This window comes from Triticum aestivum, chromosome 5B, assembly GCF_018294505.1.
Source record: "Triticum aestivum cultivar Chinese Spring chromosome 5B, IWGSC CS RefSeq v2.1, whole genome shotgun sequence".
Lineage (NCBI taxonomy): Eukaryota > Viridiplantae > Streptophyta > Magnoliopsida > Poales > Poaceae > Triticum > Triticum aestivum.
In genome coordinates this window covers 13,896,769-13,912,465 of record NC_057807.1, presented here as the reverse complement: position 1 = coordinate 13,912,465, position 15,697 = coordinate 13,896,769, and the positions used below count along the sequence as shown (strand labels likewise).

Genomic DNA, 15,697 nt, shown 5'->3' with positions numbered 1-15,697 from the left:
TTTGTACTGATCTTGAGAATTGCAATATCTACAATCAGACTCCTCAACATTATGGTCAATACGTGCCACTAGTGCACGTGTTGAACTACGGTAACTACCATGGAGATACCTTGGTAAGATTATTTTTTACTATTACAACATCCGTGCATCTTTTTGCACACTTCTAAAACTAGTACATCATTGCTAACTACGAAGTTATTACTATGTTTTTCAACAGATAATCCCGAATGATTGTGTGCCTCATCTGATGTATACGCGTGGTAGCCTTCATGTTTTGAACATACGACCAGGTCGTCCTACGAATCTCAACTGTCCATACCGGGTTTCTAAAAGAAGTGGAGACATAACAATCAAAGAATGGAAAAAATGTATGGACAGTCGTAAGGAGCTTCTTGGAAGCAATAAGCAGCGAAAGGCAAGAATTGGAGACAGGATGATCGCCATTCTTCATAATGGAGAGTCAGGGTCTATATTGTTTTATGTTATTTTACCTTAAGGGTGTTTAGGTCCTATACCTGATACTGATGATCATGTGCTAAGAACAATTATGTAGGATTGGGTTCGATGACTATATATGAGGATGATGATCGTATGACTTATTATTAATAACGAGTAGAAGTTGTATGATGATGCATGATTAGTAGGACTTGTTATTATATACATATATATGATGATGTATGATGCAAAGCATGCATGAGCATGTTATATCTGCGGGTGCAACGAACATAGCAGCAGTGTTGATAAACCAAGGACGAAGATAAGAGAGGACACTTCTCTCTATTAGCTAGCTATAATAACAACCTAAAAATAACCCCCAAAACCCCTAAAGCAGCCACTTTTGTTTAAAAAAAATTGACTTTTGGTCCCGGTTGGAGCCACCAACCGGGACCAAAGGCCCTCTGACTGGGCTCGGTGCACAGGGCCACGTGGAGCCGCATTGGTCCCGGTTCGTGTTTGAACCGGGACTAATGGGTGGTGGCATTAGTAACGACCCATTAGTCCCGGTTCATGAACCGGGATTAAAGGCCCTTACGAACCGAGACTAATGGGTGGTTTTCTACTAGTTTCATTACTCCTCCTCTAGAGGCGTCATCGCCATCCCTGAACTTTGAGCAAGCGACTCCGACTACACCGTAGGCGATCGTCAATTCAACCCACACCATAGCTGACGCGTGAAGCTGAATGGAGATCTGCACCAAAACTCAGTCACGTGAGGCCAGACATCGCAACTCCGACTCTGAAGGAGAACTCGGAAGGACAAAACGAGGCACGTTTGGCGCCACACAAGATCACCGAAAGGGCCACCTGCAGCCAGTCATCATATATCACAGGGGCCTGCCACTGATGCTTTGACTCCATAGCTGCAAACTAACTGAGGCAATATCATGGACACACCGGAGAAGAGCCGACTACCGCAACCATTGCCGCGCTGCCGACATCGCTCTCACCATGCATCATCATTGCCACATAAGCTTGGACGCCACAGCCGCCACAAACCATCAACCCCGCTTGCCGTTGCCGAGCTCGGAGACGAAGCCCTCAAAAGGGAAAACGACACACCAAAGTGCCACCAACGCCGATCACATGATCAAGGGTTTCCCTTGGAGAGGCTGGATGGCTAGATCCGTGCAGGAAGGGTGCGACAACAAAGCAGCGATGCCTCCAGGGAGGTCAATGGTGGCCACAGCTGTCGCCATCGCTGGTCACCGCACAAAGCCAAGACAGGGTATTCACCCAAGCACGTACACCACCTTGTCGCACACCATCCCACACCGGCGCCGGCAAGCCCACCAAGCGCCACCGCCATCGAAGTATCTATCGATATAAATGAACCTCATTGTTTGGACTTGGACGTGAAAATTTGTGTGTGAAACACAACTGGAGTACGCTAATTCTTTCACTAAAAGTTAAAGTTGTCAAGTAAAAAACAATATAAAAATATTTTCAACTTTTCATCGCAACCACCAATTTTTGCTAGGCGTGCTAAAAAGAAATAACATGTGTTGCTGCAAAAACAAGTCAAATGGTAAAGAGTTCCAAAATACGACAATAGAAACACATTGAGGAAAAGTGGTTGGCTGGCTTGCAGCATCGTGCTATCTCATATCTCTTGGAAATTAGTGACAAAGCTTACAAGTATATTGGTGGAGAGAAGGCATCCCTTGTGGGGAAGGCTACCAAAGTGCTATGGTTAGATTTCTAACCATAGTGAATTAGGATGTCTCAAGCCCTTGAGACATGCACTCAATAGCCACGTGCTCAAAGGCATGCACCTATATAAGGGCATGCCTTTACAATAGGGATAAAGCAGTTAAAGACACACAAATCTTACCCCCGTCGAGTCCGGTCTCTAGGGGCGTCAATTCCAAGGTACCGATCTGCAAGGTACCGATGTCAAAAGTACCAATCCTAACAAATCATGCTTTGCTATTAAAGGACGTTCCTTCTATTGCTGGAAACTCTTTTTATTTGTGATCGGTCTTCCTCATTTTTGTTCCCTCCATCAGTCACATCTCGTTGACCTTGTTTGGTTTTGTTTCCAAGATGAAGGTGTTTGCTTTTATCTGGGTTTGCCCTATGGGGTCTGGACATCTTACCTTCCTCGTGTCTGATCTCGGAAGACGCTAATGGCAATCCCATTTCTTAAAAATAAATATGTGGAGGTTGTACAGTCGGTAGATAACAAAATTCGTAGTACCATCCAAAGGTGACTAAACTCTGGTGGGCGTTAATTTTCAAGGTTAATCGAACATCCTATGCATCCTCGCACCCACGATTAGTCTCATCTCAAAAATTACACAAGGAGAAGAGATGCATATGTGGACCAGCACGCTAGAAGTGGGAACATAATCCCATTATATACTAGACGTACTTCTAACTGCCAGGCCACAAAGGACAGCCCAACACCGATCTTTTCTATGCACATTGACCTTGCTAGTGTGCACCTGGGAACATCCCAGTCGATCACCCATTCTCAAATTACCCCATGCTTAGCATAATTAATTTGGAGGTTCGTTGAAAACGAGATTCCAAAAAGAGGTGCACCTTGTTGATATGAGTACTACATCATTCTATTTAGCCAAGATTTCAGATTAGCTGATTGGTGTGGATATGATCATTGTTGTAGCTTGCCAATCACGGATCTGGTCACTTTGGATTTGTTTTCCTTTTTCCTTGCCAACACGAAGTTTTGGTCTTAAATAACTTTGCTAGTTGCCAGTGTATTTTGTGTGTGTGTTGTGGTTATATGTAGCTACATGTAGGGAGTCCACTAACTCAAGTTCATGCATGCATTCGCCTTATCTTAACAAACTCCTAGAGCTAATCTCACGCTGGGTGCACACACATATACTTATCCGTTTATCCTCACAAGTACTCCCTCCGTCCGAAAATACTTGTTATTAAAATGGATAAAAAGACATGTATTTAGAACTAAAATACGTCTAGATACATCCCTTTTATCCATTTTGATGACAAGTATTTCCGAACGGAGGGATTAGCTAATTGTGTACACTAATTTCTAGCTAAACCAGCCTTAAGCTTGCATGTACACAAGTGATCACATCTCTACATATATACACACTGCCGCAGCTTCCACTCGCTGACTCAACTACACGAAATAAACAAAACTCTTACGTGCATGACTCACCTAATGCATGACTAAATAATACCTATATAAACAAGATTAACCCAACACTGGTAGAGGACTAGCTGAGTTATGGACTTTGAGCCGGATCTTCTCACACGTATGCCCTAATAGACTACCCAACAAACCATTGGACTAATCTTTTCATTAATATTGATGACGAAGAAATCTTCAGATGGTTTTACGGAAGCACATTTGATAGCATTTTAGCATGAGATACAAGCATCGATAATTAGTACGCTCAAACACTGCAGCCAACAATAATGGTATGTCGTTTTCGCCAATAAAGCCATTGTAACAGTGGCAGTGCCTGTCGTAACTAACAAATGTATAGCTATCCATTCGTCAACTTGCTTGGCCAACAGAAAGTGTTGGCCACATAAAACATATTTTTCATGAACTTAGTAGCTGAGCTGCACCCATCGATTTCATAGTGGGCGCCCAAAAGATTCTTCAGATAGCCTCGCATGGATGGTTCTATAGCGACAACGGAAAGTCCACACCAAGCGAATGCATTCCCTTTGGGCAGAATTGATTGCCTAGAAAAGCAAAGTGTGTGATTGTACTAGTGGTCCTTAGCAGTGGGTATCTATTGACTAGTCAAGCATAAATGAACCTGATTGTTTGGACGTGAAAATTCGTGTGTGAAACACAATTGGAGTGCAATAATTCTTTCACTAAATAAAGGGGTAGCCGTACGCACTTTGATCAGGCTAAATGGATGTTCAAAGTCTGGACTCACCTCAGTGTCAATGTTTAACTTTGATCACTATCACATGTATAAGTGCATGGATTAAGCTTTGCAAGAATAATACTCTAGTATTTATCTTGCAAAAAAATTTAATCTAAATTATTGATATTTTCAATATGTTTTTAACATATAGAATAAAGTAAATAGTATATCAAAATCATTCATTGTAGACCAAGTTAAATTTAGCATATGCAAACAATTTAAATAAATCTTAGATGTTTCATCGCAGCCGCTAGTTTCGTTGTGGACTGAAAAGAAATAGCTTGTGTTGCCACAAAAAAAATCAAACATATTAAAGAGTTCAAAAATGCCACGTTAGAAACATCTTGTGGGAAGTGGTTGGCTGGATTGCAACATCTTGCTACCTCGCATCTCTTGGCCAATAGTGATAAAGCTGACAAGTATGTTGGTGGACAGAGGCAAAGGTTGTACCATCGATGGATAACGAAAAATTTTAGTATTGTGTGAAGGTGACTCAAAGAAGGTAAATGTTACTTTTAAGGGTCAATTGAACAGCATGTGCATCCCCATGCCCATGATTAGTGTCATCTGCGAAAAGTCTACGAGGAGAAGAGATGGATATGTGGATGGCCACCATGGAAGAAGGAACCCAATCGCATAATATATTTGACCAACTCCTCATCCTTGAAAGCAGCTCCACCACTACAATCTCCTTCCCCAACGTCTCTTCCCTTGGCCTGATACCATGAATTGATGAATACCTCATGGCGGATCTCAAGTTCATGCTAATGAGCTCTGAAAGATGTTGGAACATCAAGTAACAACAGTTCTAGGGTCATCGGATCTGGCTCAACCGAGCTCCGGCGATCTGAATTCATGGCCAACGAGCCCAAATTGGCAAAGGGTGGTGCCTCCATTGTTGATAATGAGAGGTCATAGAAATAAAGATTTCTCGATGTTCTATATGATGTTCCAACGTGTTGCAAGTGTGTACAATGTTTGTTGTTTAGACATGAGTATCCTGACAATGTTGCACACATGTCACAAATGTTAGACTTAGAGATATATCTCATTGTAATCTCAACTACTTATCTCTTCCTCTCCCTTGTAACCTCCTATCTCTTATTCTGTTGAATCCTAGCGATCGGTAGATACTTGTAAACCACGGCAGGGGTTATTCCTGCCTTCGATCAATAAATACCCGCGGCTCCTCTACGGAGGAGTAGGAACGCTTCCACCAAAACAATCTTACATGGTATACAGAGCCACGTCTCTTCCTATCATCTAGCGACACCAAAAAAAAACCTAACACCCTTCCATCGCCATGGCTATGAGCTCGAGCGCCGTCGGCCTCAACCTAGGTGCTCCACCAACAGAGAAGCTCGCAAGGGGGAACTACCTCCTGTGGAAGGCGCAGGTCATGCCGGCATTGCAAGGCGCGCAAGTGACCGGTCTCCTCGACAGCAGCGATGCCGCACCGCCAAAGACAACAGAAGTCACCAAGGCGGACAAAACCACGGCCATAGAACCCAACCCTCTGTATGGACCGTGGTTGTCGAAGGATCAGCGGGTTCTGAGCTACCTGCTGAATTCTCTCACGCAAGAAATCCTGGTGCAAGTTATCGGTAAGGACAGTACCTTTGATCTCTGGACTGCTCTTACCACTCTATTCGCCACGCAGTCGCAGTCCTGCATAACCAATCTTCGGATGGCCATCTCCAACACCAAGAAAGGAAACATGTCAAGCAACGCCTTTATCGCCAAGATGAAAAACCTCGGGGACGAGCTAGCTGCGGCTGGGCGTCCTGTAACCGATCCGGAGATGGTGGACTACATCCTTGCTGGCCTTGATCGGGACTACGATCCCATCGTGGCAGCAGTCGGCGCTATCAAGAACTCCATCACCGTCGACGATCTCTTCACGGAGATCGCTGCATTTGATCAGCGGATGGAGGTGCTGGGGGACGGTCCAGCAGGATTCCGCTCGTCTGCCAACGCCGTCTGCAGGGGGCGCGGCCAGTCCCGTGGCAGGGGAGGTCGTGGCCGAAGCAACAGAGGAGGACGCGGTCAAGGAAACCGCTCCTCTCCTTCTCCGAGTCGTGGAGGTGGCGGCGGCGGTCATCAGCAGCGCTTTTGCCCTCAACCACAACAACAGCAGCAGCAAGAAGGCGACTACCTGGAGTGCCAGATCTGCTACAAGTTCCATGCTGGCAGGGCAAGAGCCTGCTGGCATCGCTACGACGATGATCATGAAGAAAAGAAGGCAGCCAACCTCGTCACCAACAACTATGGCATCGATACCAACTGGTATGCAGACTCTGGCGCCATTGAACATATCACAGGGGAGCTCGACAAGCTGACGATGCGGGAAAGGTACCACGGCGGTGATCAGATACACACGGCAAGTGGAGCTGGTATGGACATTACTCATGTTGGTAAATCAATTGTTAAAACCCCCGTAAAAGACTTACATCTTAACAATGTCTTACATGTTCCACATGCTTCAAAAAATCTTGTTTCTGTTCATCGTTTTGCCCTTGACAACAATGTTCTCATAATATTTTATCCTCACTCTTTTGTGATCAAGGACTTGGCAACGAGGAGGGTCATCCTTAGAGGAAAGTGTGAGGGAGGCCTATATCCACTCGTATCATCTTCATCTTCATCATGGTCGAATAAACAAGCGTGGAGTGTCACCAAACCTTCCTCGGCAAAGTGGCATAGTCGTCTCGGTCATCCCTCTTCAGTTATAGTTCAGCATGTCCTTAGCAAGAATAATCTTCCTTATGAGTCTAGCGTTGAGTCAATTGTGATGCTTGCCAGCAAGCTAAGAGTCATCAGTTACCCTATCCTATATCAACAAGTGTTTCCACTGCTCCATTGCAGCTTATTTTTTCAGATGTATGGGGACCAGCTCCCACATCAGTTGGTAGATTCTCTTATTATGTCAGTTTCATCGATGATTATAGCAAGTTCACTTGGATCTATTTGCTAAAGAAACGATCTGATGTTTTCCAAGTTTTTACCAACTTCCAAAACCTTGTTGAACGCCAACAAACTCAAAAATTCTTGCTATGCAAACCGACTAGGGTGGTGAGTATGAGAAACTAAATTCCTTTTTTCAAAAAATTGGAATCTCTCACCATGTTTCTTGTCCCCATGCTCATCAGCAAAACGGGTCGGCTGAACGCAAACACCACCATGTTGTTGAGGTAGGATTAGCACTCCTAGCCAATGCTTCCATGCCTCTAAAATTCTGGGATGAAGCCTTTCTCACTGCCACATATCTCATAAATATTCGACGAAGCAAAGTCATCAAATTTGAAAGTCCCATCACACGTTTGTATGGAACAAAACCAGATTTCAAATCCCTACGAATCTTTGGTTGTGCATGTTGGCCGAACCTAAGACCATGCAACACACGCAAACTTGCGTTTCGCTCAAAAAGATGTGTGTTTTTGGGCTATAGTCCTATGCATAAAGGCATCAAGTGTTTAGATGTTCCTACAGGTCGAGTTTATATATCTCGTGACGTTGTGTTTGATGAATTAGTTTTCCCTTTTGAATCCCTCCATTCTAATGTCGGCGCCCTTCTCCGTCAAGAAATTCTTCTTCTTCCATCCACACTTCGACCTTTTGATCACGGGGGAAACAATTGCACTAACCAACATGGCAATAATATCCCTTCTGGAACCAATTCTTGTCTCCCGTGTATGCAGGTACCTGAAGAAAACGGAGCTCAAAACAATCAGAATGATCAAAATCTCGTCCAAAACGGAGCTATATTTCATGTAGAAGAAGAAGACGAAGCTGGCGCGGCCTTCGAGGAAGATTTGGCGGCGCCTGCCACCCCTGCGCGTCAATCCTCCTCGGATCTAGCGCGGGCATCTTCTCCGGATCACGAGCCGGTCGGCCAGGAGAGCCAGGCGCGGGCGAGCCGCCCCGCAACTGCCACGTCATCACACGGAGGATCCCCCTCGAGCGGCCAGCTCATGCAGCCAACCGCTGCGAGGCACGGCGTGCACATGCGGCCAACAGGCTCACCTGGCGCGGTCGGGGCGGGATCAGCTGCGGAAACTTGTGGTGTGGCTACTGACGGACAGGCCACATCCACGACCACTGGATCCGGTGCGGCAACACCTGATTCATCTCCAGGATCGTCTGCAACCAGCGATTCTGTGCGCCCACGTGTGCAGCAACAATTAGCCATACCCAGAGTCACAACTCGGCTACAAGAAGGTATTAAAAACCCAAAAGTAAGAACTGATGGCACTATACCATATGGCATGTTGTGTATTTCAGGAGAGCCAACAAAACTAGATGATGCACTTGGAGATCAAAATTGGAAAAAGGCTATGGATGAGGAGTATACAGCCCTAATGAGAAACAAGACATGGCATTTGGTACCAAATCAAAAAGGTAAAAACATCATTGATGGCTCCATTGACAGGTATAAAGCACGTCTTGTTGCTAAGGGTTTTAAGCAGCGTTATGGTAGTGATTATGAGGATACATTTAGCCATGTGGTAGGCAGCAACCATAAGACTTGTGCTAGCTATTGTTGTGTCTAGGGGATGGAGCTTAAGACAGCTAGATGTACAGAACACGTTTTTGCATGGTGTTCTGGAAGAGGAGGTCTACACGAGGCAACCACCAGGTTATGAAAACAAGCAAAAACCACATTATGTATGCAAGCTTGACAAGGCTCTCTATGGTTTGAAACAAGCACCCAGAGCATGGTACTCCAGGTTAAGTATGCAGTTGAAATATCTTGGCTTCATTGCATCAAAAGATGACACATCTCTCTTCATATACAATAAGTCAAATATTGTCATATTTGTGCTCATTTATGTTGATGATATTATAGTGGCAAGCTCTTCTCAGAATGCTACTGATGCTCTCTTACATGATCTAAGCTAAGAATTTGCCTTAAAGGATCTTGGTGATTTGATTTTCTTCTTAGGCATTGAAGTTAAGAAGGTTCAGGATGGAGGATGGTATAGTGTTGAAACAAGAAAAATATGCTACTGAACTCTTGGCTCGGATGGGAATGAAGGATTGCAAGCCTTCACCCACACCATTATCCTCATCAGAACAGATGTCAGCTTATGAAGGGGGGCCACTTAATGAGAAGGAAAGCACTAGATACAGAACTGTTGTTGGAGCCTTGCAATACTTAACCTTGACACGACCGGATATCTCATTTTCTGTTAACAAAGTATGTCAATACCTGCATGCTCCTACTTCTGCCCATTGAACAGCTGTCAAAAGAATCATACTGTAAGCTTGGGACTATATTTCAAACGTTCCAATTCTACACTTGTTAGTGCTTTCTCTGATGCAGATTGGGCAGGTTGCAGTGATGATAGAAAATCCACGGGAGCTTTTGCTGTTTTCTTTGGCTCTAATCTTATTTCATGGAGTGCTAGGAAACAAGCAACAGTGTCAACGTCAAGTACTGAAGCTGAGTACAAATCATTGGCAAATGCCACTGCAGAAATTATTTGGCTTGAATCTTTGCTTGAGGAATTGGGTGTAAAGCAACATCGTACTTCATGTCTATGGTGTGATAATTTGGGGGCTACTTATTTAAGTGACAATCCTGTCTTTCATGCCAGAACCAAGCACATTGAGATAGACTTTCACTTTGTACGAGAAAGAGTTGCAGAGAAGAAGTTGGAGATACGCTTTATTCCTTCCAAAGATCAAGTAGCTGATGGATTCACCAAAGCTCTACCATACAAGCCATTTGAAGCATTCAAGAACAATCTTAATATAGATAGTTCAGATTAAGGGAGGGTGTTAGACTTAGAGATATATCTCATTGAAATCTCAACTACTTATCTCTTCCTCTCCCTTGTAACCTCATATCTCTTATTCTGTTGAATCCTAGCGATCGGTAGATACTTGTAAACCACGGCAGGGATTATTCCTGCCCTCAATCAGTAAATACCTGCGGCTCCTCTACGGAGGAGTAGGAACACTTCCACCAAAACAATCTTACAACAAATATTTGGGTTTTTATATATGCTTCCAGAGGATTTTCACTTGCTGCAAATGCATTTCAGTGTCTTTGCCAGTGTTGGTCATATGTTGCACACATACATTATTCATGTTGCTGGTGTTGTGACACATTTTTCAACACTTGCAACAGTAAGGATTTACTGTGGCATAGAATGATTTGTTGCATGGGCACATTTGACGCCCTACGTCACTTCTCGTTGAGATCCCATATCTAGCACTTAAATTGAATCCAACAGTGGAGGAGGCGACTGGTTTTCTTTTTCTCGGTCAACCAACTAACGCCTAGGGATAACCATTTGATAACATATGTGTCGAAGAGTATGTTATGACACCATAAAAGGTAAAGCACCGAGAATTGGTCAATTGGCTCGGGAAATGTTCAACACTAAGGCGCTACAAACGATGGTCCAAGTACAATGCACAATTTCTGCTTCCTATCCCTCGCTTGGTAGGTACTGACTGGCTCGACGAGGCTACGAGAGCAGCTCCTATATGTTGCTAGCTTCCAGGCACCAGCTTCGCCAGATCCAGATATAAAGTAGTGGATGGTGTGATGCATGTTTAGTCTAGATACTACTTGCTAAACCAGCTGATTGAAAGACTTGATTATCATTCGTTTTACGCATAGTACATTTTTTCTCATAGCTTTCTCGTAGATACATTGCATGATACATGAGTGATCAGTTACATGGTTTCTCATAGCATGACTATTTGCCCGTACAAATATAAATACGTTTCTCTATATAGGATTTACATATATAGAATCTACTACCACTTTGAGAGCCCGTGGATCAGTGTACGCGTCTTGATCCTTGTACAAGAAGTCCAACATCCGTGTCGAATTCACCACCGCCTCTAGGAGCGGCGATGCCGGCCGCACGGTGTCTGGCTTGAGGAGCTCCTCATTGATGTCCATCCATGACTCCTCTATGAGCTCCCTGAGCTTTTTGTATGCATCTTCCTTTGCAGTGTAGTTGTTCTCCTCCATACATGCTTCCACCGTTGACATCACAGACCTCTCGCCATAGCACTGTTCTTGTTCTCGCTGATTTAAAAGGGATAAAGAGGGTCATGTTAATAAAGTGCTCACGCCTTCTGTTAATATGGCTACGTGCAGCAATGCATCAATTGATGCAGAAACCTGGGTGTCCTTTTCTAGTTAAATAACTTTTCCATTAGTTAACTTATATTGTATGGCAACTGGTTTGTATGACCAGTTAAATATTATCCCCATTCCAAAATAGATGGTGTTCTAGAAAATATTTTCCCAAACTTCTCTGAGGGGACTGTCGTATTTGAGATATTTTTTTTGTTAACTACAATAATATCGCTAGATTTACCATGTAAAACATTTTGAAGTTCAGTAAGTTTATAATTTACAACAATATTTACATATTCATTTTTAGAGTCTTAGATACACAAGTCTCTAAAACGTCCTATATTAGTTTACAGAGGGGCTATTTCAGAATGGAGGGATTAGATCAGTTTACTTAATTGGCTTTTAATTGGTATAGATATGATGATGCACACAACTAGGATTTATTATTCTTTTGGATTATATTCACTGCCAAATAAAAGCGACAAGCTACAAAACTAGAAGGATCCCAAACTTATCCATGAACCAGAAACTACAAATAAATAAACATGACATGTATTTACAGTTGTAAGTATGTAACCTCGTGTGAAGCCACATCGTTGATGACACGGCCAATGACACAAGAAGCTCGCATGATTTTAGGATAGGTCATGCCCCACTCGATGGCATCTCCGCTCGCTCCTATGACAACGAATGCAAGGCATGCAACATGCATGCAGCAAGAGCTAGGCACCGAGAATCGCAGGTGCTCCTCAACAGTAACTGGTGTGTCGCTTTCCTCACGCCATTTCACCTCATTGTAGTAGCATTTCGTAGCATCGATTAGCTGCATAAGTACAATGATATATTTATTTTTCACTGGGAAGTTGATTGTCTACATATATACACATATTTCTTTCACACAGCAGATTTTTTAACGAGCGAACATAAACGAAACAGAAGCTTCATAAGTATAGGTGTTAACTTTTAAGACGACAAATATCATGGTCTCAGTTTTTTAAGTTTCGTGAAACAAAACCAACAGTTAAGATGAGCCATATATTGAGTACACTGTTTATGAGTTAAAATATTTCAAATTTACAAAGAGTCTTGATGATTTCATCACTTTTATCTACTTGTGCACGCCTCAAGGGGCTCTGCATCAATTCCTGCATGTGATTCAGAGGCTTCGCACCATAGTGCTAGTTGTGTCCATACATAATGATCCTATGCGAGTATTTATTGGTTTATTTTTCTTGAATTAAGCATGTTCATGAGACATCAACTTACTAGCTTTTTTACATAGTCTGCATGCTTGTTTCCTTGACTATCCAAATCTTTTTCAATGACCTTCATCGTAGCAAGTACTTTGCTATAGAAAAACTTCATGTAACCTGGGAGGTGTTCAGCGGCTTGTTGATCCCACCTAAAAACAATTGAGAGTTGTTTCAGAATTAGTACCAAGCAACACATTAATTGGTTGTTAAACCACCCTAGCTCACATAGATATATAGAGACCTTTCCATTGCCATGGTGAGGAGCCTGCTTTCTTCTAAGGTGCTGTAGCTGTCGTAAATGTCATCGAATATCGATATAAATGTAAAGAACTTTGTGAGTACGATTCGTCCATATGAATATTGTGGCTCAAATAAAACTCCTAACATCCAAAAGTGCATCTCCACCATCCTGTCTCGTGCGAAGCTCAAATGGTCTTGTAGTTGCAGTCCTTTCCACCACCTGCAACCAAACCAAGAACTCGTATTGTAATGGTACGAGGGGTGATATGAAAACCAATTCAAGAATTAAGGGGCATAGGGCTGTGTCTGGCATTAGAGTTTAGTGGCGGAATATAAATTGCACCGACGGATAGAGGGTAAATTTTGCCAATATACTAGCAGATTTCATCATAGAGAGTCACTTACAGAGTAAGAGCCCTCAACTCCTCACAGTACAGAGCTTGAAGAATACTGAAATCCAGCTTTGCAAGCTCCAAAATGGCATCATTCCTTGTACTCATACCCTCATAAACTGAGATGAAGTGTCGCGCTTCAACTCTTCGAGGCCTCCTAAAAAGAGGCGTTTCCAGTGCGCGCTGCACCTGATCGAGCAATATTGATGGTGAAATTGTTTGTTGCTCCACGGCACGCTCGAGATGGTCTTTTGTGTAAGTGATCGCGCTGCTGAGTGTTTCTTCGCCATTGGTTCCAACATGGGCAGCGTTGTACATGCCCAAGAGGCTTCTTGTGTCGTTGCAGATAATCTTTCCATCGGCATCTATGAACTTTAGGAATACATCTGCAGCGTTGTCAAGTATAACACATGGTTCTATTAGGACAAATGTTTCTAGAAAACCTCACCTACCCACGTCTTTGAGATTCTAATTATGTTTGTCATACCTGGTGAAACATTGAATCCCTGTTTCCTGAGCAAATAAAATCGAAGGGCCGTCGTGTGAAGATCGCGGGCTTCATCACCGGCATCATGAATCCCACACAACAAATCATTGATTTCCTTCCCATAGTGGTAGTCCAAACCAAGCCGCTGTAAAGTATCGACAAGCTCAAGCTTCCGAGGCAGATCAACAGAACCCGAATCTACTATTGTCGCCCTTAGCTCTTCTTTCATTACATCAGCCTTGTTTTTCATGGAAAGGCACTGCAAGAGCATGTAACATTAGTACTCACTTTGTGTCCGAGGTTATGCTTCGACAGTCCATTTTGCATGAAAATATGTTCAACAAAAACATACTTCATGATGTGCGTTATATTATCCTCGAGACCTTAAGTTGTTTAACTTCTACATATTGTAAAACGACATCTATAAAGAGTTGTGCAACGGAAGTACTACTAGTTCATCCAACCTAGCTCCAACAAGAAGGTACAACACTGCTGTGTGCTAATTAAATTTAGTTCACCTGCGCCGGAGAGAATGGCCTGAAACCAAGGAAGAAGTCCCCCCAGACGCTGGGGTGGTGAAACCGGTGGCTGTGTTGGTTGTCGTTCATCACAGGCTGCGGGTGTGGGCGACGGTGAGTCTCCACGGAGGCTGCCATTGCCAGAGAACGTTCGAGCTCAGCTGATCAGTTCTCTCTGATAATGTTAAGGTTGGTGATGCATGCCTTGTGAACTGGTTGGCTTTATATAAGAATTAAAATAGGAGAGGCCCCTAAATGGTACACGTGTATAATACTGGAGACACACAGGAACACTGAATGCAAAATTCACGTGATATTGTAACTGTCACTTTCAGTACTGTGGCACAAACGTGTTCATTAATTAAGTTTTTTTTTTCAAGAAGTTATGTAGAGGTTTGAAAACTCTAAGGCATGCATCTCTTTCATAGTACGTTATTCCCTTTGGGCAGGCCACCCAATAAGATTCTCCATCGCAATCTTCTATATCTAGTAACTGGAAGCACTCATAGAGAAACCATGTTAAGTCATGTCATCTAACTTTTTTAGATGGTTGGATCTCGAATGCAATGGTGAATATGGTTCCACTCACCCACTATAAACAGTAAAATAAAATAAAAAGGCAAAAAAATCAAACAATTCTAAAATTCAAGGTTACCAAACTAGATCGACTGTTCTACATGTGGAGTTTCGCAAAGAAATGACACTCGTGATATTCTTAACGAAGAAAACAAAATCGGACCTCCAAATTACTCAAGCATAAAACAAATCAGAATTGTTTGGGGGGTGGGGAGGGGTGTGAGTTGCAACGGGCAGGCCGAGGTCCTCGTCCTCGTCGGAGCCGCCGGAGGAAGAGTGGGAGGAGGAGCTCATGGTCACAGGGAGGGGTGGGAACTGGAGCAGCGGAAGTTTTGGATCTAGATGGCTGATACCATGTTAGAACCAGAGCAAGGATAGGAGAGACAGTTTGTGCAATACTTTTCATTCATTGATGAGTGATTACACGTACATGTAAGTACAGAAGCTCAACTAACTCACACGTAACAAGCCTAAAGACTAGGTCCTAGATAACGTTACAACGTACACCACTACACCACCAGGAGCACTATCTATGCACACACATGAACACACGTTCCCTAACAATAATTGATGCGCGTGGAACCATGTTCCAAAAAACTTTGTCGGTTGGATCTGGAATACTCCCTCCATTTCTGTATACAAGGCCATTTCAATTTTTGCGTCAAACTTTGACTGATAATTTTGATCAATAAAATAGGGGTTGTAAGCCGTCAAAAATACATCATGGAAAAGTTTTTTTGAAATGTGCAT

At 43.2% G+C, this 15,697-nt stretch overlaps 1 protein-coding gene across 1 annotated transcript; it reads right to left on the bottom strand.

Annotated features, from left to right (window-relative positions):
- Positions 1–10,793: 10,793 nt before the first annotated feature.
- LOC123115449 ((E)-beta-caryophyllene synthase-like) lies at positions 10,794–14,549 on the bottom strand. The gene is made up of 7 exons (XM_044536607.1): positions 14,372–14,549; positions 13,854–14,112; positions 13,380–13,752; positions 12,976–13,194; positions 12,748–12,883; positions 12,059–12,304; positions 10,794–11,427 (listed from the first exon to the last, which is right to left on the bottom strand). The coding sequence occupies exons 1-7, from the start codon at positions 14,507–14,509 to the stop codon at positions 11,122–11,124; spliced, it is 1,677 nt and encodes a 558-aa protein (XP_044392542.1). The 5' UTR covers positions 14,510–14,549; the 3' UTR covers positions 10,794–11,121.
- Positions 14,550–15,697: the final 1,148 nt, after the last annotated feature.